Source organism: Amphiura filiformis, chromosome 5 (assembly GCF_039555335.1).
Source record: "Amphiura filiformis chromosome 5, Afil_fr2py, whole genome shotgun sequence".
Classification (NCBI taxonomy): Eukaryota; Metazoa; Echinodermata; class Ophiuroidea; order Amphilepidida; family Amphiuridae; genus Amphiura; species Amphiura filiformis.
The window spans coordinates 534,723-559,697 of NC_092632.1; the positions used below are offsets into that span (position 1 = coordinate 534,723).

Here is a 24,975-nt window from a genome sequence, read left to right on the forward strand (position 1 = left end):
ATAGCTGTTTGTACACAATGAAGAATGAGATGGTGGAATTAACAGCGTGATCTTTATCACCGAGTCTTGATTCCGAAGCTAACGAAGCAAAGACGGAACAATGTTCGGGACTGAGCAAGTTAAGTGAATGATTATAATTTACATAATCACTGATGTGTTTTTGCATCAATCATTTTAGTCACTCTTGTAGAGATCAATAATTTATTAAATACGTTTTAATCTGGATTGATCAAATTCTAAGTGGAATCCAATATTAACAGGTGAGTTAACCAAAGAAATGATTGTTTTAGGACTTGGAAAAATATCACAGTAGTAGATTTTAGAAGTGTAGGCGGTAGTTTTTTATACCCGATCTGTTAGATATTGTTTTTTATTATTTTGTGCTAGAATGCGATGAGTTTCAGAATCTAATTAGTGTTTTGATGAGTCAAACATTTTTTCAATAAGGATCGCATACCTTAGACCATGTTCCTAGTTTTTATAATAAAATTCCAAGTTTTGTTTGTTTGTTTGTTTGTTTGTTTAAACGGTCGATCTGTGTGGAGACACGCTTGGGTCCTTTAAGTTGGATTCTAGATTTAGAAGGTATAGATGTGTTCTCTTTTGATCATGATGGTCATCATATTCAAATAAAGTAAAAATTGTTAGCATCACCAATAAGCTTAATTCCTACGGTGATAGTCCATCCGATAAAATTGGTTGTTCAGGGACTTTGATTTGCCCCTAGTGGTATTCGGTACCAAATGGACTTAAATATGTCCCGGTGATTATACTAGAGTTACAGGAATCCTGGTAATTCAGGAAATGCAATATTTCATTGGAAATTATGTTTCAGCCTCGTAGTAGGGTCAATGCTAAATTTGTAAAACAAAGAAATAGGCAGAGGTGTATTCCTCGGATTAGTTAACAGCCCGGTGTTAACAGGTAAGCCACATTAGCTGGCATACAAACTACATAATGGATTGACACGAATTTAATGATAAATATTGCTGTCTTGTTTCTGGTGAGTAGATCTGTAAAGTTGTTGTTTTTTTACTATGCTGTCAGAAAGCAAGTTTTTCAAAACAGTTTGGAAGGGTGTTTGGTCATTGTATAAAGGCGGAAGTGTAAATGCTCTTGAGCAGCAGGTTTACCCAAACAGTTTGGACGAGTATTTTGTCATGGCATAATGGCAATAGTAATGCTGTCAGACAGCAAGTTTTCCTTCCAGCCAGTTTGGTAGGGTGTTTGGTAATGGCCTAATGGCAAAAGTAATGTTCTTAGGCAGCAGGTTTATCCACACAGTTTGGATGAGTGTTTTGCCGGGTGTTTTGTCATGGTCTAATGGCAATAGTAATGATGTCGGACGGCAGATTTTCCCAAACAGTTTGGATCAGTGTTTTGTCATGGTTTTCGGCAAAATTATTGCTGTCAGACATGTCAGACAGTCGATGTTGTTATCCAATCACTATTGGATACCGAGATAAGCTCAATCATTTGATGAGTTTTAGTAATCATATTATATCTATGCTCTCAGACAGCAGGTCGTTATCAGAAAACAGAAATAACAGGTAGGCCTATGTGAAGTATAAGCGGTTTATACTGATTGTATGACTTCTGATCCTCGTTTTTGGGTTGGTTTTCTGCATAATTGTCAAAGAAGACACACAGTGCAATTTTACTGTAACCAAAATTCTTATAAAATAAATTAACAGTTGGGCTCTATGACCGGTGGTCACTTGATATGAGTTTATATAGTGGTGCAGACTATTAAGCCATTATATTAGTAGCACAGTGTCATTTAGGACTGGTTGTCATTTTGTAAAATAGATTTACACATTTTTGAATGATATTGTGATATAGTCCTATGCAACAATATTGTGACTGGTTGTCCTTGGATAGTGCAATTAAGTCCGATATTTTGGCTCTTTTCTTTTTCTTTGGTAAGATATTTAATAATGGTTTAAACTGACAGAAAGATAGATTTTAATATGGCATTATTTTAGTGGCTAAATGCTATAATACTAGACAGGTATGAATGGTTGTTATTTAGTATCATAAGATGCTAGTGGCTTATACTTTCATTTAAAGCAGATTGCGGTCATTTGGTAAGATATTAGTGGCCCAGTGCAGATATCCTGGCCATGACTTCTCAGTTACTATGGTAAGATATTGATCATAATAATGGTAGGCCCTAACGGTAAACAGGATTGGTTCTTTGGCTGGTCGTTATTCGATATAGCAAGATATTGTAGTGGCAGAAAAGACGGGTAATATATTCATATGAATGGCTGCCATCTACTAATGGTTGTGGCTTAGGCCTAGTGCCATGTAAGGCAGATGGAGTCTCGATCATTTGGTATTCTTGTCTGAGATTATTATAGTGTCGTAGTCCAGATAATATTAAGGTTATGACTTCAATTCTATTATGCTAAGATATTGATATCAATAATGGTGTGTTCACAATCAAGACGAGCTCTATATGGCTAATCGTCATTCAGTATGGCAAGGTAAGTTAGAGACATAGATCCTGTCATGTACTCATGTTAGTGGCATCTAGTCCGAGATAAGGCAGGTGGCCGGTAGTCATACAGTATGACGGGTTATTATGACAATGTGCTTTATAAGGCAGGTATTGTGACCCACTTGTCATATAAATTCATTCAAGATGATATAATGGATCAATGCTATATAAGTCGTGTAATATGATTGGTTGTCATACAGTAGTCTATGTCAATGTTTTAGTGCCTAAGGGAGTTACGTTTTGCGCATAATAGCGTCAGAGAAAGGACTTGTTTTAAAGGATTAAGGAGCAAAGATTAATATTCATTTCAAAATTTCAAGCAGGTTGGTATATGGTTCGTCAAAAATGTTAAGATCGGGTCATTATCCAGGATTGTCATTAATTGATATCTTAGAAGTTGTCATACTTTGCAATTAGAGCTACAACTGTTCGTTAATAGTGTACATTGCTAATATGTCGTTTTATTATTTCTTTTAAGAATCTTCTATATTTAATAGAAGTTCCCTTATGCAAACTTTTGGTTTGTCAGTTCTGAGCTCTTAGCATGGCATATGGTCCACATAAGGCAGAAGACTGGTCTTCATTCAGTATATCTGGTATTATGGCAAAGTGTCATATAGACAAGTATTAAGGCGCAGTGTCATATAGTTTGTCAAGATAATATTGGTCATAGTGTCATATCAGGTAGTATGATTGATCGAGCTGAATTTCTTATTTCTGACAATAATTTCAGTCATGACAATTCCGATCTGAAGATTTTGAAATTTGATTTTATTATCTTCATCACTCGGAGGGATTAGGAGTTCTCATCCCAATAATTCATGGGTTGTGTTTTTCTGCATGGTAAGGATTGTAGACTCAAAGTCGCAAAATTTGCATTTACGACATTATTAAGTTTCTCACAGATTTGTGTATTTTTTTGCAGATATGTATGTGCGGAAGACTTGCAGATGTTACTGTGAAGCATGGCGATTCGAGGATTCCAATATGGACATTTCTTAATTTAATAATAGGCCCATTCCATTTTCACAAATTTGATTTGGGTTAATCTAAGTATTAATCAAAGAGACTAACCAGATTGGCATTTTTGGCTCATATGTAAAGTTTAGTAAAGAGTGACGACTCTGATGTGGTTCCAACTGTTGGAATGCACGGTGGATTTGACTTCCACGATTATGGTATTTTTGCCAGCAGCCCTGACTTTGGACTTCATAGCATGGCACAGTGTGTGCTTCTCGTTTGGCAGCAATAAACCGACACCAAAATGCTATATTTGTTGTGTGTATGTTGTGTGATGTATGGATAGTCATAGTAAGGGTTTAGCAAAGAAATGAAAATATATTCGGTTGAGAGCCCCGAATAAGAATATATTGATGTTCTTTATGCGTTACGTAATAGTATGACTATTCCTGTGTGGGAGAGTGCGTGAGTAACCTCACTTCAGGTTCGGTTTCTATCACGGCAACACGTTCTATTCTGTTGCGCAGTTGAATTTAAGTAGTGTGTGTCAAGTTGCTTCTTCTCAGAAGCATGATTGTTTAGAATCATTAGTAAATATTTTTATTAAAGCCAGTTTTAGTCTCGGGTGGGATTTTGGTCGATTAAGACTGTTTATAGCGGGAAGGAAGGAATCAACACCACGTTGGCATGGGATAGCCTAGGCAGGAGCCAAGTACTATGCCCTCAGATTTTTCTTGTTCAACAAAAATAAAAAATAAGAAATAAAAAATTGTGTTCAAGTTTTTTTGAGGTTGCGCAGCCCCTAGTTATCACGTTGATTCCTGTGGTAGGCTGCCCTATTGTATTAGCGTAGGCATGATATCCTAGTTCTGTATAGCATGGCAGTGTGTGCTTCTCGTTTGGCAGCAATAAACCGACACCAAAATGCTATATTTGTTGTGTGTATGTTGTGTGATGTATGGATAGTCATAGTAAGGGTTTAGCAAAGAAGTCTTGGAATTTTGGGACCACATGTTTTTGGCTCTTTTTATTTGGCAAAACAAGGTTTTGTTTTTTTAATTTCAACAAATCAGTGCTGTATTTTTCTGGAATAGGGAATAGATGTTAATATAATCATTGCCATTTTTGCATAATGCCAAATTTTGTGATGTAGACAAATAGTTATTTGTCCATATGGCAATCATAATCCCAGGATCAATTAATATGTCAAGATACACATACATTTGTAACAAGGGCTGACACACACACTAATATAAATGTTTGGAATGAATTCACACCAAGCTCAAGAAATTTTCAGAAAAATATTTCTATATAAATATATATTTTTATTCTTTGGAATGCCCATATTGATATCACATAATTTCCACACATGGAAAACTTGTACATCATTTCCCCATTTTAGGGGAAGTTGGTATAAACATATCTAGCTGTATTCACAAAAGCACACTAGTTTTAGGAAGTTGGTTGCTGAAAATGGCATTTTGCATCAGAACTAGAAACATTGACATTTAATATTTACTGGCCGGCATCCGTTCAAATATGCTCCAGGCCTTGTTCGCTCGACCCAACTCGATTTCTAGTGAGCAATTTTCCACTCGCCATAGGCACTAAATATCACTTGCTGCAAATCCCCCCCAAATTAGCCAATTTAATATTTAACATGTTTAATCGATTCTGTGCCCCCTACAAGCGGAGAGACCCAAGCTCTACTTGATTAAACCCAAATAAGTGGTATTCGACCACTTGCCTAGCATCATGCTAGCGAGTGATTAACCACTCTTCTTCAAAATCAAGACAACAAGCCCGGTGCTCTGTAACAAGAAAAGGGGACTTCACCTCTAGCTAGCCATTTCATGCATTGGCCCAGATATGAAATTGACAACCTTAATCTCTCACACAGTGAGATAGTCCCCCATTCAGGTAAACCCATTTGAAATTCACACTCCATGTGTGAAAGATTAAGGTCATGTCTTCCATAGAGGGCCGGTGGAGGATTTTTGAACTGGACTAGCCCATTCCGATTTTGACCTCATATTTTGACTGCCAAAGTGTCACGCATCACACATTGAATGTAATGAAAACCTTTAAGAGACAATCGTAGACTAAAAATATACAGACCATTCAGCAAGAGGCAGAGTCCAGCATCATCTGTTGAGGGCTAATAGTTCCATGAAGCATTCACACACAAATACTACACCTATTCTGCAAATGTTACCCCATATTTTTTCAAATAACCCTAATGCAGTTCTTCAATGATGGCCACAAACAGAGTGTGCATAATTTGAGGTACACTGGCATTCGAACAAAAGCACTTTGCTGATTGGTGAATGGTCTTTATATTTTCATATTGGTTACATAATTTGAAGATTATGTTTAACAATTTAATACAAAAATATCTTTTATATATTACAGTTCTCTTATCTCAATGGTTTTGGATTAGAAATTTATATATCTATAATACAAAAATATGATTACTTTATTCACAAATTCATTATTTTATTTCTATATATTTAATATTTTCTTTAGTACAAAAATAGTTGTCTTACAAAAATAGTTGTCTATTTGATGGCATATATAAATCTTGAGTCTAATACTGTGGCGGGTATTTATTATGGTTCTGGTTCTGGTTCTGGATCTAGAGCTTCTGGTGGATCATGGAGTATTGGTACAGACCAGTCATTCTCACATAGAGCCGCCACCACATCAGGATCAGATAACGAATCACCTGTGAACAAGACAAAGGATTAAACCATTATAGGCACAGACTGCAAATCAAAGTGAATAACAGGAGGGGAGGAAGGGGCAAATAAGTCGCCAAAATCTGGCCTAAAATAGTGAACATTTCAATGATTGTAAGATTAGATTTAAAGGATAAACAACGTATTGTTGGTCAAGGCAGCCAAAAAATCAATTTTCATTATTTAAATCAATATATTATTGAAAAATAACACTTTATTGTTTTGCAAAGGTTCATTCTACAAGTCATACACTTTGAAAACTTGCTTGATTTATTGTTGTTAATGAGTTATGTACGCTTTACAAAAGTGTTGTTGTTTCAGCCCTCTTTACATCATAACTCAAGAACCACAGGGCCTACAAAAGAAAGTATCTGATATTGAATTCTACACACTCGCTATGAAATGATCGAAGCAAATTTTGCCAAAGCTCACTACCATTTGCAAGATGCTGTGAACTACCAAATCTAAATCTATTCAAAATAGTTGCTAACCTTAACCTAACCAAAATATTTAGATGGTGGCGCTAGTCGAGCTAGCAAAAATGTTCCAGGTGTAGTGAGATCAACTTTAGCCAACTAGCTAAAGTTTGTTTGGCTTATATAAGGCAGAAATTATTCGGCTTTTGTTACTGCGCGAGTCAATAACTCCCAACTCACGCCGCATAAATCCACATAGCGTGCGCCACTCACGCATTACATAACGCACAATTAGCGTAAGCATTAAGCCCATCTGCATGCATGCATGCCATTCTATGTCAATACACAGTGTTATATAAACCAAACTACAGTAACTAATATGTATACAGGATGAAGGTCCAATATGAAAGCCTAGAGAGGCTTTGTCATTGAAGTAATTTTTGATTTACCCAAAACTTTATTGGGTATTTTTTCTTGTTTGAGAGGTCTTTAATGGCAGAGTTTAAACAGAAGTCCAAATTCAAATATTTAAAGTTGGTAAACATCACCAACAAACATTCCCGACTTGGGCTGCAAACAACCTCAATGAAATACTAAATATCTGGGTGGTTTGAAATGGGTGTTAATAATTTCAAGAAAAAGAAAATTATGTCAAGTTTGGTATTGGCACAATTTTACTAGTTTGCTGTTTGCAAATATGTATTTGAATTTTCCTTACAATAATACTTGTTAGAGATAGGATGGTTCAAAATGAGGTAGAGACTTTTAGGACGCCCTGTATATACAGAGGAAACGCTAAAATGGTGATAGACTAATGCTTCCATCTGGTGGGTTTGCTCCCACTGTTAAATAATATTGTCTACACTTACTAATAACATTTCCATTGATTATGACCGGATATACTGGCATGCTTCCATCTGGTGGATCTACTCCCACTGCTAAGTGGAAGTCAGTCTCCATGTCGTACACCTCAACTGATGTTACACCATACAATTCATGCGTTAGTTTGTTCACAAAACCGGAAGAACCTGAAATGATATAACAAAGTGTGTACACTTTCAATTACAATATGAATATTCTGAACAAAAAGGAATCCCAATGAAAAATGTTGCCAAACACCAAAGCATAAATTGCCCATCATCCTTCCATGCGCCCCTATTGCAATGTTTATTTGGACAACATAACCATTTCTACATAATAGTCTCCCAACATTGAAAGATGGGTAAGGGAAGAATGTAAGATTATGCGGATGTATGAGATACATATAGTTCTGACAAGTGCATGCTGTTAACAACAATGCAGGTGTGGCAATGAATTTCCACCAGTATTGCAGATTTATACATTCTATATCGTGCACATTTTAAAAAAAAATGTGATTGCAGATGGGGCCTTTTGAAATGATGACAGTGTGATAGTTTCTTACTTAGCTATGTCTTGCACACACAAAAATTTGTTGGCGTAACATGCCGTCTTATTTCTAAAGGAATCAATGTTTCGGATATGCAAAAAAAAAAGCACGCACTTTGGACTGCCCTCCACACCAAGGTTTACACAATATAAAAATGCAAAGACATACACATCCGTAATACTGGATCTTCCAAATAATTCTTATTCCTTTTATGTTTGCTAAAATACAGTCGGGTCTTGGACAAATAATTTTTAGTTCAAGCAATAAAAAGTGGACAGGGTTTATTTTAGGTAGAAATACACAATAATTATACACGTAAAATTTGTTGATTCAGATGTCCTCGTTTGGATAGCAAGATCTGTGATTGTCAGGGCCACTGGGGTGGGGTGTGTGTATGGGGTGGGGGTGTGTGTATGGGGTGGGGGTGTGTACAGGGGTGTATGGTGTGCATAGAGGTGTGTATACAAACATACCTAGATACTGGAATAGTTGTACACTAGCATACTGTCTAATAGCTGCCACATATAGATAACCACCAACATGGAATGCTTTGACACTTGAGGGTGTGTATGGGGTGTATGGTGTGCATAGAGGTGTGTATACAAACATACCTAGATACTGGAATAGTTGTACACTAGCATACTGTCTAATAGCTGCCACATATAGATAACCACCAACATGGAATGCTTTGACACTTGAGGGTGTGTATGGGGTGTATGGTGTGCATAGAGGTGTGTATACAAACATACCTAGATACTGGAATAGTTGTACACTAGCATACTGTCTAATAGCTGCCACATATAGATAACCATGTATGGAATGCTTTGACACTTGGGGGCGTGTATGGGGTGTATGGTGTGCATAGAGGTGTGTATACAAACATACCTAGATACTGGAATAGTTGTACACTAGCATACTGTCTGATAGCTGCCACATATAGATAACCACCAACATGGAATGCTTTGACACTTGATTGTTGGGACCACTGGGGTGGGGTGTGTGTATGGGGTGTATGGTGCACACCGTCGACGTCCTATACGATAAATATAAATTTAATACTCCGTTGGTGAGCGACGGGCGAGTGGTAGTGAGCGACAGGCGAGTGGTATTTCACTGAACGCAAGAAAAGGAGTTCTATCTGATTGGCTAGCAATCGATCGCTTAGGTCGCTCAGTAGTCAACTACAAACTCATGCATTCAATTCGATTGAAATCGATTATTCTATTATTGACGAATATAAAGAGCGTGATAGTGTGTCAATAATGTACATTGTATTGCACCTGGCTTTACCAGCATTCCTTTATAAAATAATTTTCTCAAAGAGTTGAATATTATCAAAATTTGTACCCAGGATTTCAAATTTGTTACCCGCAAGTTGCAGTTAAACATATCCACAGCAAAATACCGGTCCTCACTAATTAGTACATTTAATTTCCAGTTAGTACATTTAAAGCGAAACCTGTGATTTACGTGACAACAAATAAAATTTTCTTACAATAGAAATATCATATGGGATACTGATATGGTAGGCCGCAACCGCCACAACGTGGAGCTGCTACGCGTAGCTGACTTTTTGTTCCGTGGAGCCAAATTGACCAATCATGTTAGAGTTTTTCATTACTCGGAGGTAAAACTGACCAATCAAGTACGACTTACTCATTACGTGAAGCGAATTTAGTCATTAAGAATTTGCCAGGCGAGCTTCACGTAGTTGCAAGATATCCTCGGTCACGATAGTTATGATTCAAAAAGTAATTTATGAAAAGTACGAACCGACTTATTATTAAGATGGACATGCACTCACAAGAAACTCATACAGTATTGTACACAACTATATAGCTAGGCAGAGTGGTGGTAAACCATGCACACAATTCAGGCTGATTTGTACATCTTGCGCGGCTTTATATACTAGTAGTAGGCCATACATACTGTAGTTACGGTACTGCCCGTTTTCCTATACACAATACTCAGTGCGCTCACCATTGACGCGTGACCTAGTGTATGTTAGAAGTATTATGCCATTGCCTATATGGACGTCACTGTAAAAAATAACCAGTCAATATTTAAAGTATTCTCTGAAATTCTAGAAAATATAGTTTTGTAACATTTCCTAAATTTTTAGCTAATTTAGGTGTTTGGAAATATTGGTACTTTTGTGTTTTAGGAAGGATATGTAAACGACAGATAACACCAAAAAATATGAACAAATTATTTCTAAACCGTGTTAAGTCTGCAAACCATTATGCTTCTCATTTTCAAGAACGCTGGTTAACAATAAGCAGACTATTGTCTCATTTCGTAAACAAAAGCCCAGACAGTATTGTTACCTTGCGTTCGCTTTATAATCATTCACCCAACTGAAACTATAATACCAGCTCATTGTTCATTGCACAGGTAAAACAGACACAAGTGCAGTGTGTATTTAACAAGAGAAGATCTGATGTAACATAGTTGAGCTGTTTTCATTGAGTGTTATCTTGGTTTAATAGCTTTTAATGGGGTTTAAGTCCTTCAAAGGTCGTGGTGAATTCTACTGTAGACATGACTGCATCATGATTATTTTAAAGTCAACAACATTCAACAATATGATCACCGTGATAGTATGACAGTATCAGTACCGTGGGTGTCAGTGATCCTGGCCTGACACAGTAGACAAACAAACAAACACGCCACACACATGGCACATGCATGCAAGGTAACATTGACTATACACTAATCAAACAATGGTATTGATCCTGTACAACTGTTTGTGGTTTATTTACATTCGATTCATTTAAAATCCACATAGTAAACATTAATTTTGGCAAGAGTTTTCTCTCTCTGGAGCGATGATGCATCAACTGGCTCCGCGTAATGAAAAGATCTAACATGATTGGTCAATTTAGCTCCGCGAAGCGAAAAGTAAGCTACGCGTAGCAGCTCCACGTTATGGCGGTTACGGCCAGCCATATACTGATCATGCGAAAATCGTAAAACATAGAATAGAAACAGTGTGGCCGGCTCTCAAAATCTCAAATTGTATGCATAGCCTGAGTCGCACGGCCTATCTCAAACAAAATAGCTCAAAATCACCATGCGTAGTTGTTGAAAAACGTGAGGATTTATCGTACTACCACGGCAATTTTTAACACGAAGGTATAGGGATGTCGACGGTGTGTGGTGTGCATAGAGGTGTGTATATACAAACATACCTAGATACTGGAATAGTTGTACACTAGCATACTGTCTAATAGCTGCCACATATAGATAACCACCAACATGGAATGCTTTGACACTTGGGGTGTGTATGGGGTGTATGGTGTGCATAGAGGTGTGTATACAAACATACCTAGATACTGGAATAGTTGTACACTAGCATACTGTCCAATAGCTGCCACATATAGATAACCACCAACATGGAATGCTTTGACACTTGGGGTGTGTATGGGGTGTATGGTGTGCATAGAGGTGTGTATACAAACATACCTAGATAGTGGAATAGTTGTACACTAGCATATTGTCTAATAGCTGCCACATATAGATAACCACCAACATGGAATGCTTTGACACTTCATTGTCGGGACCACTGGGGTGGGGTGTGTGTATGGGGTGTATGGTGTGCATAGGGGTGTGTATACAAACATACCTAGATACTGGAATAGTTGTACACTAGCATATTGTCTAATAGCTGCCACATATAGATAACCACCAACATGGAATGCTTTGACACTTGCAGCACTTAGAATTGGTATCTTTGTAGATTCCACAAACGCCCCATCAGCCTCTGACCAATAATGAACCTAGAAGACAAAGCATTTAACTTTGTATTAAAGGCGCTCACTCAATAAAATGTACAAAAACTTGAAAAATAAAGTTTGTATTTTTGTAAAGAGTGTATGTGTGCTAATATACCCTGCAAGTGATAAGACTGATAAAGGTAACAAGTGTGATTTGTTCCATTGAAGCCCTCAATTTTTCTTGAATTACTATTTGAATGATTGTAATGTCCAATGGTGTACTAAAATACTGTTTTATTTGCCAATTCCCCCATATAGCTCCAAAGTTAAGCTGCTAAGTCTGACTGCCTGTATAACAAGGTGTTTTTTGTAGCGGATGGTAATTTTGTTTCAATAATGAAACCCTAAATATGGCTATTTTTTTGTATTATTGTATATGGATTTACCTTTATCTTAAACAGGAGCAGTGAGTGCTTCAAATGGAAGGTAGTTGTCAATTTGAAACGCATACAGTTTACGTAAATCTTCCACATGGGTAGTGCGGATTTCAAATGGAATAGCCCATATGGCATTCAAACCTAGAAATTTCAGTCAAAAAAATCCATTTTAATATGTTGCACAAACAAATTATGCAAATGTATGCATATGCTGTAATACTTACAACCAGGTCAGCATCAGCAGCCAAATCATGACCATGATTAGCAATAATCAATCCAGTTTGACCGTTGAACCCAAAAGATTCCACTGCAGATGCCATACTAGAAGCCAAGGTATGGTTCAACACAAATGTCTGGTTCTGAAATCATTCAATGCCAGCAGAAAATGTTACTCTTGTTTTGAAGTTTAATAATTATTTCCACAAGTTCTGCATCCCCCCACAAAAACTATACTATGATCAGCTTCAAACAACCGAGAATTATTTGGTTTTTGTTACTGCACGAGTCAATAAATTTCCACTTACGCCCGCAAAATTCACAAAGCGTGTTAGTCGCGCAATACGCAAAGCACAGTTCGCGTAGGTGTTGCACCCAGCTGTGTGTACACCATTCTATATCAATCCATGATGTTATGAGTCCCGCCTATTAAGAACTGATCAGAGTATAGAAACCTGCTATTTTTATTATTATTACTTACACTAAAAATATACAGACCAAATGGTCAATACTTATTTAAGGTCAAGAAATTAATTTGTAACATCAAATTAAGAGTTGACATTCTTTGATTATCTACTTAAAAACAATGTTGGAGACATGAGTGCCACTTTTAGCTAAACCAAAACATCTAGTCACATTTCTTGATCCAAGCAGATTGATCAATAACATCGCAAAGCCTTGAGAAAGCCACAATGCCTCTGGTAAAACTGTCAGCAGAAAAACAGTTTTTGCTTTGGATTTGACCTTGATATAACCAATAAAGCCAACAGACCAGGCAACAGACCAGATGAACCTCTTTATAATCATGTATTCATAACCTCATAAATATATGCAATACAATCATTTATATTTATTTGGAAAAACGCAAACGCTGAACGCGGTCACTAATAAACAGTGGACCTCCGCGCCGTCAGCGTAAATATTCGTAACTTCCGTGCGCGCCTTGTTGTGCGTCAAACAAACTGCGCGCACGCTGGTCGCCGTATTTGGATTGCGAGTTACCATATTTGCACAGATTATGATACGCACTTCTGTTTTAGCCTGATCGATTTTTGAAAAGGCAAAACGTAAAAATTGTGTGATATTTTGTAAAGTGAAGAGATTAAAGTGACGGTTATGAATGAGGTTAATAACTTTGCATCGGTAATATGTCGGCAAAATGTTTAGATTTTTCACAATGCCCTCCAAATAACCGATGCAGTTATTAACCTGCATGCGAAGTACCGAATGCAGTCAATATGCAGTGATCACTACAATATTATTACCTGTGGCTCATAAATGAATACTGAAGCATAGCTTTCATCAGTGGCTGTAAATACCATGAAAACGTCATCACCAACTTCAACAAACTCCACTCCAGTAGCATCTAAAAGGTAATCAAATACAGACAGTATTGAGTACATCACATCCACACACAAAGCACATTATAGGCCATTCCAGTTGAAATCTATACACCCCCTATAGAGGGAGTGCAAATTTCAAATGGGGTCACCTGAATGAGCGATTCCATACGAAATCTACACCCTGTGTGGAAGATCATAAGGTCATGTCTTCCATAGGGGGTGTATGGATTTTAACTGGAATAGCTCATTGCTTCTCAATCCATATTGTATTGAACAAAGGTTTGGATGCAAAACATTTTTTTTTCTATTAAGTTTTATGCAACAAATTTTCATCGTTAACTCAGGAAGGGCACTTGATATGGCAAATGGTCATGTTCATTCTAAACAAGACATAATATACACTAGAATGACACTATAAATAATAATAATCTAGTTTAAAACAAATATATGACAAGGCTACAGAAATATTTTATTTTATACTTAATCCCTTCAGGCATTCTTTTGGCTCAATATGATCTACTTCTTTGTAATCAATCAAGTTGTGTCTACAATGAGGACAATGCCACAACTTAGGATCGAATTGGGTCCATTTTTGTGACCATTTATTGATCAGTAAGTTTCATCATTCAAGTGCTCTTCCTCCCAATTGGGTGATTTATTCAGGTAAAAACGCCCAAAATATCCAGTATTGGGTGCCCAAATTTGCGAGTCATTTACCATAGCTTGGCAAGCCAATTCACAGTGCCTTGGTATTGAAAAGTTTTGTAAGCACTGATTGCCATGCTGGTATTTAAAAAAAAGTGACACAGGACAAAAATGATGACAATAATGACAAAATAATCAAGTAATGACAACTACAATTGTGAAAGAGATTACATTACCTCCAATAGATATAGTCTGGGCCAGATCAAACTGCTCGGTTACATTGTTATACTTGAAGATTGTTGAGTTTCCACCTGATACATCATTATCACCATTAGCAACAGCAAGAAATACATCATCACCGATGGCAACAGTCTTTATATCGTATGTCCCTGCACCAGCAATGTCTTGGAAATACTCAAAGGCAGTACCATTGTAAAAGTATATAGTATTGGCCACCAGTGAATCTGTTTAAAAAACAACATGTTAAAGCAAAATGCTATTAATATTTCCTATCACAATCCCCATTTTACTTTCATTCTGGGATTACATTCAGTGATGACATGAAGATGAATCACAACTGCAAAAGGGTTGATTCGTTGGTCCAACCTGGAGCATAGTCTTTCATGGTTGGTACCTACCTAATCACGAAACATGATGCGCATTAACTTCAAGCTACAACACACTAAAACAAACTCCCCATCAAATTTTGGATACTTCCACTTTCAAGATGGGACAACATTTTACTGCAACCACCAGACCAGCTCCAAGTCTACTTGCTACCACCCAATTAGTAACGTGATGCAGTCTACTGCATAAAGCAGGAGTATAAAGCAGGAGTATGTCCCAATCCTTATAGCTCATTTATTTCTATCAAATCAAATATTTCAGATTGAACAATTCATACCTTGTTCTTTTTCTTTGAGCTGAAATCCTTGTCAAAACTTGTGGCAAATTTGTATTCTACAATCTTGGAAAAAGTACTTGGAACGCTTGGCACACTCGGTCGTAAATTCTGTGCATAATTTCTTACGATCGTGGAAATGATGTATATTGTGCTGGGGAACAAACAGGACATCTACAACAAAGATTTAACCTTCCCCCTCCCCATCAATCAATGTTGGACACATTGGGAGACCGCTGAAGACATTGGTATTTCTCAACATTGCATGGGGGAAAGGGGGTGACAGTTTTCAGTTATTTACATGCAAGCGTTCGCAGACTTATTTCCAAGATAGTAGGTGAAATGCCAGTCATGCAATGCAATGCAAATCATTACATTTGCAAATTAAACCTTTGTAATGTTAAAGTAGCCAATTGTTGTATTCCTGCATGTGACTATCCAAGATGGAGGATATAGTTTTATACTACATTATACTGCTTACAGCTTACCTCCACTACATGGCACAGTCATAGAGTTTGCTATTGCCAGATAGAGAGCATCACCAATCCAGAATGAATGCCATTTCTTGCCACCTCTTGTGGGGAGACGTTCTGAAACGCAAAATAAAAAATAAAAGACTTAATAAATATATGACAGCCATTGTAAACAAGCACACGGGTATTATCATTATATATCACCTCAGTTATCAGTCCAACTGTTACTTTGTTGGGCATTGAAAAGATTTGCCATTTTATTTTATATTAATTTGGTATCAAACTAGAAAATATTTTCAATTATCTGATGAAGTAAAGTGCACAAATTAAATTTGGTCAGCAAATTGGTTGTCCAAAAATATTTGGGTAGTACTGACACCCTACACAAAGCAAGTATGACCTAGTTGATTTGAACTCTTCATTTTACCCTATTTTACAACTGACCTTTGACCTCATGTGACATCAGATATGAAGGTTCTCACAGTTTGGTTGTCACAGGATTTGAACTGTTCAAATATGAGACTAAAATTTTACCAAAAGTCTTGCCCAATGGTTGACATCCGTGGCCATAATACCTTAGGTATTATGGCCTCATGTTGACATACACACCCTACACAGACTAATACACGAGGTAAGGTTTCTCCTTCGGATGACCTAATAATATATTGTAACTAAATACCTCCCACATTTAATGACCAAGATTACCAGCAGACGATAAATGATCTGGTGTTCTACTTTTCAATGAAAGCATAGCAGAACCTGTCATCTCTTATATACCGTATTGTTTGTAATAAACGCTCCCCTCCAATTTTTCTGTGAAAAATTGACAAAATACAAACATTTCCATGCTATATCGTGTGAATAAGCTTAAAAATTTGCATCGGTCATGTCAATCTTGACAGTGACGATCTCTAATTGCATGGACAAAACCTATTGACTTGCACTTCCATCCATTCCATTGCCTAATTATTGTAGAATTTCACCAGATTCTTGCTTGATGTACTTACGCGTGTAATTTTGATGTATTTACCACGAAAATGATATTTTCCATGGGCATTGCCATAATACTAGTATTTGTATAGCTGTAAATCCCTCCTTTCTACAGGAGCACCATCGGGAAATTTATAAGCATTCAATAAACGCCCCCTTTTGGAAAAATGGAACGCCCCCGGGGCATTTATTACAAACAATACGCTATAAAGAATGAAGAGCAAATCACATTCAGATTACTTTATATTTAAATCTATCAAGCCACTTCATTTTCTGCTTCACATACTGTTCATCTCAAAAGGCTGCCTTGTGCGATTTTTATTATCATTGTCAGTGAATCGATGACCTGGATGCCGACATGCAGTGGTGGACTTAGCAATGTTTGCATCTTGACTCTTCAAATGTTAGGTTCATTAATGTTCATTGTTTAATGTTTTGGGGTTTTTTTGCAACTTTTTTCTACTGGGCGTCACACTCATCACGCTCTGCGTTTAGTGACGTCTACGTCTCATTTGCATATTATTTGAATAGCTTTTCCTAATTATTTTTATATTTGTATTATTATATTAATCATTTTTGTTATTATATATTTTGTATTGTACATTTTTGCTTGAGATGAAATAAACTATGAAACTATGAAACTATTCCACAGACTACTACAGACTATTTATCAACAGTTAAAGAAAGTTCCCATGCTTGTATGCTGAAAATTCTTGCATATTCATAAGGGCTGACCATTGATTGTGCCAGCGTTGCGTGTCTCCGCGTTTACGCGAAAGACAGTAAAAGCATGTGTATAGCAGTTTGCCTGTCACTTTTCATGGAATGATCTGCCCTCATTATGGGTGATGCCGAGACTGTTTGCGATTCATCTGTGGTAGTTTGTACATATTTCATTTATATTTTATATTTTAGCATGCTTCGTTTTTATTAATTGTAATAATACCAACATTAATATATAAAGGTAATTTTACAGTTCATCTCATCACAATTAGACACTAATCAAAAAAAAAATCACACAAGGCAGCCTTTTGAGATACAACAATATGTGAAGCAGACGACATTTTAACTCTCTTCACGCGGGTGTCGACTGCAGACGACATGTTTCAAAAAAATTTTAAAAATTTCAGAAATGAAAATTTTCATTACCATATTTGGAATCGTCATGAAAAATGCATTAAAATGAGTACAAACAAGCCTAGTATTGGTTCAGTAGTTCTTAAGATAGCTCTTGATATTTTGAGAAAATATTTTTCCGTTGAAGCGCATGGCTAGCATGCAGAGCATGAACAAAAGACTGACCTGTCTCCACATACTGTTCCTGTACTGAATCCCATTGGTAAATAATGCTGTCAATGCAGGTTGCTTGAGTTTCATCATAGGTTCTTGCCATAGCTAAATAACGTATGTCCGATATGGTGAATGACTCAAAGCTCTCTGCATGCACCATGAATGATTGTACTTGAGACAAGTGACTTAGGTCAGCAAATGCATCTGTGGATTAAATTCAAACTTAAATTAAATCAACAAAAAAGGAACAAATCCAGGATTATATTTTTAGTAAGTGATGCAAAATAATATTGGTCAACTTCAAGCTATGGTTTTAATATATATTATATATGAAGAGCTTATTTCCCAACCATGTAAAGTCCACAACCCCATGTGTCTCATTTACTTGTGTGATACAATCACAATTAGCAACAATGAGTTATACCATCAACAAGTCATTATTTATCATAACAATGCTGGATAACAATATGCAGACTATTGTTCTCATTTGGGAAACAAAGCCTCACACAGTATTGTTACTGTGCATCCATCCACTGTTTGCTTTGTAATGGTGCATCCAACTGAAATTATAATACATATATATATATTGCAATATTGCACATGTAAATCAGAAACATGGGTTTGTGGACTTACGGTTTGGAAATAAGCTCTTCATATATAGAAAATAAATAGAAAATAAACTGCGTCCACATTTAATGTTAAAAACAAACATGCACAAGAATAATATGTCAAATTGAATACACAAATTGTCTACAAACTATATAGGGTTGTCTGCAAGCTATGGTTGTCCACAAAAAGCATGTTTGTTCGTAAGGCCTACTTAAGACAATGTTACCAATATATTGATATTGGCAAGATTTTCATGATAACTTACCATGGTATATATTCTGCAGCTCATCAAGCTGGTTACACTGGTGATCAGCAATCCAGTCTAATTCTCTAGTTTTAGCTTCTGTGTCTGCTGTATTGTCATCCTGGGTTTGCTTCAATGCCGTCAGATTATAATTGTTGAATACGCCGGTAATCGTCACATCCTCATGAAACGTTACATCAGCAGTAAAGGTCAATGTGCTATTGACGATTTCATTGGCAGTAAGTGAGATGCGTGTGTTGGAAACTTCATCAAAGTTGACATCACAAGTGGTTCCTGATGACATAAAATGTTAGTGATAAAGTGATATTACACAAAATAATGTTGATAACAAATCTTTGTATTTTTGCAACATTTAACTTCTTTCATGCCTCTTCAAAATATATATATATGTAAATTAAATTCATGATTCAATCATTAGCAATGAGCAGTATGTCACAAACACATGAAATGATGAGAAAGAGGGGGACAAAGATTTAAAAGACACTTGTTACCCAAATTACTTATATGACCCACTTTTTAGACTACAGTTTCCCAAGTAAGTATATAAACTGCTCCAAAAAAGAAACTTACCAGGTAAGAAATTTGTCTGTCAAATTCAAACGACAAATTGTGTTACACTAAATGGGATATGAGTGGAAGCAGTGTTAATTGACGCGAATTTTTACACCTCATTTGTTGCAAACGGATGAGTATTTTTGAAGTTATGCTTATTTAACCGAACCTATCCACTGGAATGAAAGTTGCACTCATACCACTTGAGATGGTTGGCAGTATACAGGTGTAATCAGTGCTCTCCTCTTCTTCTTTGCATGACTAACTTTCCTATTGCTTCTTATTGTGTGAATTCATTGGGGCGGACCTGCAACTTTCAAATTTGATAGTAGGCTTGTTCAAATGAGCATAACTTCAAAAGTTTTGATCTGTTTTGCGACAAATGAGGTGTCAAACTCGGCGTAAATGTACACCGCTTCCACTCATATGCTATTCAGTATAATACGATTTGTCGTTTGAACTTGACAGACGAATTTCTTACCTGGTAAGTTACTTTTTGGGACCAGTTTACATCAAGTCCTCCAATGCCATGGACGAAATATAAGCAAAAATTGGACAAATCTGTATATTCACCAAACCACATGAAATTTTTTTACCTCTTCACAAGAAACATTAACTCAACTCCATGTCTAAGGGTAATTGAATTTTAATTTCAGCTTAACAAGTCATAATAATACATAATGTTGCTCACAATAGACCTGGCTTAAACTTTGCCCAACTGTATATACTTTACACATTGGACAAAGAGTACCCTGTGCCATTTTCAGAGCTGTCCTTTTTTCGTATCCGACAATGAGTGGGTTAGGCACCCAAGCTGAATTAACACTATAGCTCTGAATTCAGCTTTGGATCCTATGAATCCACTGCATTCCCAGCTTAATTGATATTACCATGATTGAATACCACTTTACCTGTAATGTCTACATAACCCCTTATGGTCACCCCATCTTCAAATGTCTTCTCTCCTGCTATTGTTTGATCCGTATCCAAGGTAACAGCCTCTTGGCTCAAATCAATACCATCTACCAGATCACCTACACTGATGCTACCATTGACAATCACAGTCTGTTTGAAGGTCTTCTTGGCCACAATTGCTTGTGGGTTGTTTATCATGAAGGTATCTGCTGCAGCGAATGCAATGTTTACACCATTCACAATACCTGTTGGATGATATGATACGATTGACAAAGGCTAAAGGTCAACACCAGTACCGGATGATATGATTGAGAAACTTCACATGTCTTCTCAAACACTTGTTCATAAACCACTTTATGAATGCAAGGAAGGAAGGGGTCATTTTTGGATAGAACTTCATCTTTGAAAAATGTATAAATTTCATAACCAATTTATAAATAAAGAACCACTTTTTGGCTTAAAATTACACCTTGCATCAGATGTAAAATATTGATTTTATGCTAAAAAACTTACTGACAGGCAATATTGTTTGGATGGACTCCTATGCCATAAATAACAGATATTAACATTGTTTGGGTTTGTGGATGTGGATGTCACAAACAACAAATTACACACAAAAACCACAAAACCTATGGTGATCATTTATTGGTGCAGCTATATACAGGTGCATATCAGCTAACCAGTCAGGATCAGCTGTAGGGTTAATGGGTCAACCATAAATTCTTTGGAAATGTGTATGTCCAAAATATATCAAGTGGTATTCCTGTGGATTGTGTTGTATTCATGTGGATTGTGTGGATGTTGTGAGGTATATAACCAGCAATATATGTGAATTAGGATAAAAACTTTGATAAATACCTGCTACTGTAATGTTACCATTCACAGTGATGTTCTGGGTAAAAGTCTTATTACCATCAATGTCTTGATTTCCTGAAATGGAAATGTTACCAAAAGAGTGTTACAATTTGACAGCATTTATCAATATTAAATATTACACATGGCATGTATGACAGCTGATATACTATTTAAAATCACACCTGTTACACCCACCCTGCCTAAACACTCGTACAGACTAGCAGTAAACTTACCATCTAGAGTAACAACTTCTGTAGCCACCTTGACTCCATTCACAGTCCCTGTCACACCCACACACCCTGGACACCAACACACCCACCCTGCCTAAACACTCATACACAGACCAGCAGTAAACTTACCATCTAGAGTAACAACTTCTGTAGCCACCTTGACTCCATTCACAGTCCCTGTCACACCCACACACCCTGGACACCAACACACCCACCCTGCCTAAACACTCATACACAGACCAGCAGTAAACTTACCATCTAGAGTAACAACTTCTGTAGCCACCTTGACACCATTCACAGTCCCCGTCACACCCACACACCCTGGACACCAACACACCCATCCTGCCTAAACACTCATACACAGACTAGCAGTAAACTTACCATCTAGAGTAACAACTTCTGTAGCCACCTTGACATCATTCACAGTCCCTGTCACACCCACACACCCAGGACACCAACACACCCACCCTGCCTAAACACTCATACAGAGACTAGCAGTAAACTTACCATCTAGAGTAACAACTTCTGTAGCCATCTTGACATCATTCACAGTCCCCGTCACATCCACACACCCTGGACACCAACACACCCACCCTGCCTAAACACCCCTACACAGACTAGCAGTAAACTTACCATCTAGAGTAACAACTTCTGTGGCCACCTTGACTTCATTCACAGTCCCTGTCACACCCACACACCCTGCACCCCAACACACCCATCCTGCCTAACAGACTAGCAGTAAACTTACCATCTAGAGTAACAACTTCTGTAGCCACCTTGACATCATTCACAGTCCCTGTCACACCCACACACCCTGGACACCAACACACCCGCCCTGCCTAAACACTCATACACAGACCAGCAGTAAACTTACCATCTAGAGTAACAACTTCTGTGGCCACCTTGACATCATTCACAGTCCCTGTCACACCCACACACCCTGGACACCAACACACCCACCCTGCCTAAACACTCATACAGAGACCAGCAGTAAACTTACCATCTAGAGTAACAACTTCTGTGGCCACCTTGACATCATTCACAGTCCCTGTCACACCCACACACCCTGGACACCAACACACCCGCCCTGCCTAAACACTCATACACAGACCAGCAGTAAACTTACCATCTAGAGTAACAACTTCTGTGGCCACCTTGACATCATTCACAGTCCCTGTCACACCCACACACCCTGGACACCAACACACCCGCCCTGCCTGAACACTCATACACAGACTATATGTGTGGAATAGGGAGACATGAAGTCCATGTACAAAGACCAGAATTACATTTCAAATGTACACCAAGGTATTCTTCCCTAACTATTTCACTTACCATGTCACTGTTGCCCTAAACATCTTTGAAATAAGCTTCCTTGGTTGTATTATGTCTCTGGAAATTTATTGGTCCAAATTTGTAGTCAATATCCTGAAATTATGTGTCCTGCTTGTAAGCTACATCATGCTGAAATGGTGTTGATCAAATCTAGCTCTCAAAATGTCTGACAAAACAATCCCTAACTTTTGACCTTTCATAAAGACATGTGTTATTCTACCAATACCCCACAGAACAGAGACTGTGACTATGAGGTTGATATCATGACATTGCTAAATATGACACATCAGCAGTTGAAACATGTGCTGACATGTGCAGGTGAATGAACATGTGGATTCTCAACCAGTCTCTTGTTCAGCATGAATTGGGCTATTGACTACACATGGTCTGATTTTGGGTCATGTTGTGAACATATACAATGGATATGTACAGCTGAATTTGTCATGTGGATATTTAGACTTTTATCAATAAAGTACAAATTGGGGATCATATTTTTCAGATATGGAATAAGGACTTTGAGTGCATTTTAAAAGTGGTATGTGTGTGGGAATTTTTATAACTGGTGCAGTTATCATGTTTTGAAATATACACTCTTTGACCGCTCTCTCCGTGCCTGTTTGAATGCCTGGTTATACCATGTACCCATACACTAGGTATGGGTACATGAGACCAGGTATATACACAGGCTAGCAGTGAACTTACCATCTGGAGTAACAACTTCTATAGCCACCTTGACATCATTCACAGTCCCTGTCACACCCACACACCCTGGACACCAACACACCCGCCCTGCCTAAACACTCATACACAGACTAGCAGTAAACTTACCATCTAGAGTAACAACTTCTGTAGCCACCTTGACACCATTCACAGTCCCTGTCACACCCACACACCCTGGACACCAACACACCCATCCTGCCTAAACACTCCTACACAGACCAGCAGTAAACTTACCATCTAGAGTAACAACTTCTATAGCCACCTTGACATCATTCACAGTCCCTGTCACACCCACACACCCTGGACACCAACACACCCGCCCTGCCTAAACACTCATACACAGACTAGCAGTAAACTTACCATCTAGAGTAACAACTTCTGTAGCCACCTTGACACCATTCACAGTCCCTGTCACACCCACACACCCTGGACACCAACACACCCATCCTGCCTAAACACTCCTACACAGACCAGCAGTAAACTTACCATCTAGAGTAACAACTTCTGTAGCCACCTTGACACCATTTAAGTCCCTGTCACACCCACACACCCTGGACACCAACACACCCATCCTGCCTAAACACCCCTACACAGACCAGCAGTAAACTTACCATCTTGAGTAACAACATCTGTAGCCACCTTGACACCATTCACAGTCCCCGTCACACCCACACACCCTGGACACCAACACACCCACCCTGCCTAAACACTCATACACAGACCAGCAGTAAACTTACCATCTAGAGTAACAACTTCTGTGGCCACCTTGACATCATTCACAGTCCCTGTCACACCCACACACCCTGGACACCAACACACCCACCCTGCCTAAACACTCATACACAGACCAGCAGTAAACTTACCATCTAGAGTAACAACTTCTGTGGCCACCTTGACATCATTCACAGTCCCTGTCACACCCACACACCCTGGACACCAACACACCCACCCTGCCTAAACACTCATACAGAGACTAGCAGTAAACTTACCATCTAGAGTAACAACTTCTGTAGCCACCTTGACATCATTCACAGTCCCTGTCACATTCACATTGCTTTGTGCATTCACATCATCATTAAATGTCTTGCGGCCTGTAATATACAAATCAAACCATACAATTCAAATACACAAAAGCCAAAAAACCATTGGTCACATTTGGTCATGTGGCTCTTCTTTCCCGTAAAGTCATAAAATGCCTAACAGCTTAGCTCAGCTTAGCACTGTCAATGCTAAGCTTTATACCAAGATTAATCACTATTTACATGCGCATAACTGCCTACCTGTGATGGTTTGATCACCCTGCAGCAAGACGGTGTCATCAATAAATTCAGTCAAGTCTCTGTCAAATGCATCTTGTGCTGAGATGTTACCAGTTACTGTGAATCCACCTAACATGGTGATGGCATCAGTGAATACTCGCAGATTGGGAATGCTCTGAAATGGTAAGCAAAAACATTA

At 37.8% G+C, this 24,975-nt stretch overlaps 1 protein-coding gene across 1 annotated transcript in view; it reads right to left on the reverse strand.

Moving 5' to 3' along the window:
* Window positions 1–4,797: 4,797 nt before the first annotated feature.
* Window positions 4,798–24,975, reverse strand: part of LOC140151720 (uncharacterized) — a 50,041-nt gene continuing 29,863 nt past the window's right edge. Inside the window, exons 32-47 of the mRNA XM_072174058.1 lie at window positions 24,798–24,951; window positions 24,507–24,608; window positions 23,626–23,691; window positions 22,337–22,402; window positions 21,466–21,531; window positions 21,236–21,307; window positions 20,374–20,622; window positions 18,911–19,183; window positions 18,049–18,240; window positions 15,772–15,873; window positions 14,619–14,846; window positions 13,660–13,760; window positions 12,403–12,537; window positions 11,651–11,804; window positions 7,487–7,645; window positions 4,798–6,188 (exon numbers count right to left, since the gene is read on the reverse strand). Of these exons, the coding sequence (XP_072030159.1) occupies window positions 6,073–6,188; window positions 7,487–7,645; window positions 11,651–11,804; window positions 12,403–12,537; window positions 13,660–13,760; window positions 14,619–14,846; window positions 15,772–15,873; window positions 18,049–18,240; window positions 18,911–19,183; window positions 20,374–20,622; window positions 21,236–21,307; window positions 21,466–21,531; window positions 22,337–22,402; window positions 23,626–23,691; window positions 24,507–24,608; window positions 24,798–24,951 (2,235 nt within the window). The 3' untranslated portion in view covers window positions 4,798–6,072. The remainder of the gene's footprint in view (window positions 6,189–7,486; window positions 7,646–11,650; window positions 11,805–12,402; window positions 12,538–13,659; window positions 13,761–14,618; window positions 14,847–15,771; window positions 15,874–18,048; window positions 18,241–18,910; window positions 19,184–20,373; window positions 20,623–21,235; window positions 21,308–21,465; window positions 21,532–22,336; window positions 22,403–23,625; window positions 23,692–24,506; window positions 24,609–24,797; window positions 24,952–24,975) is intronic.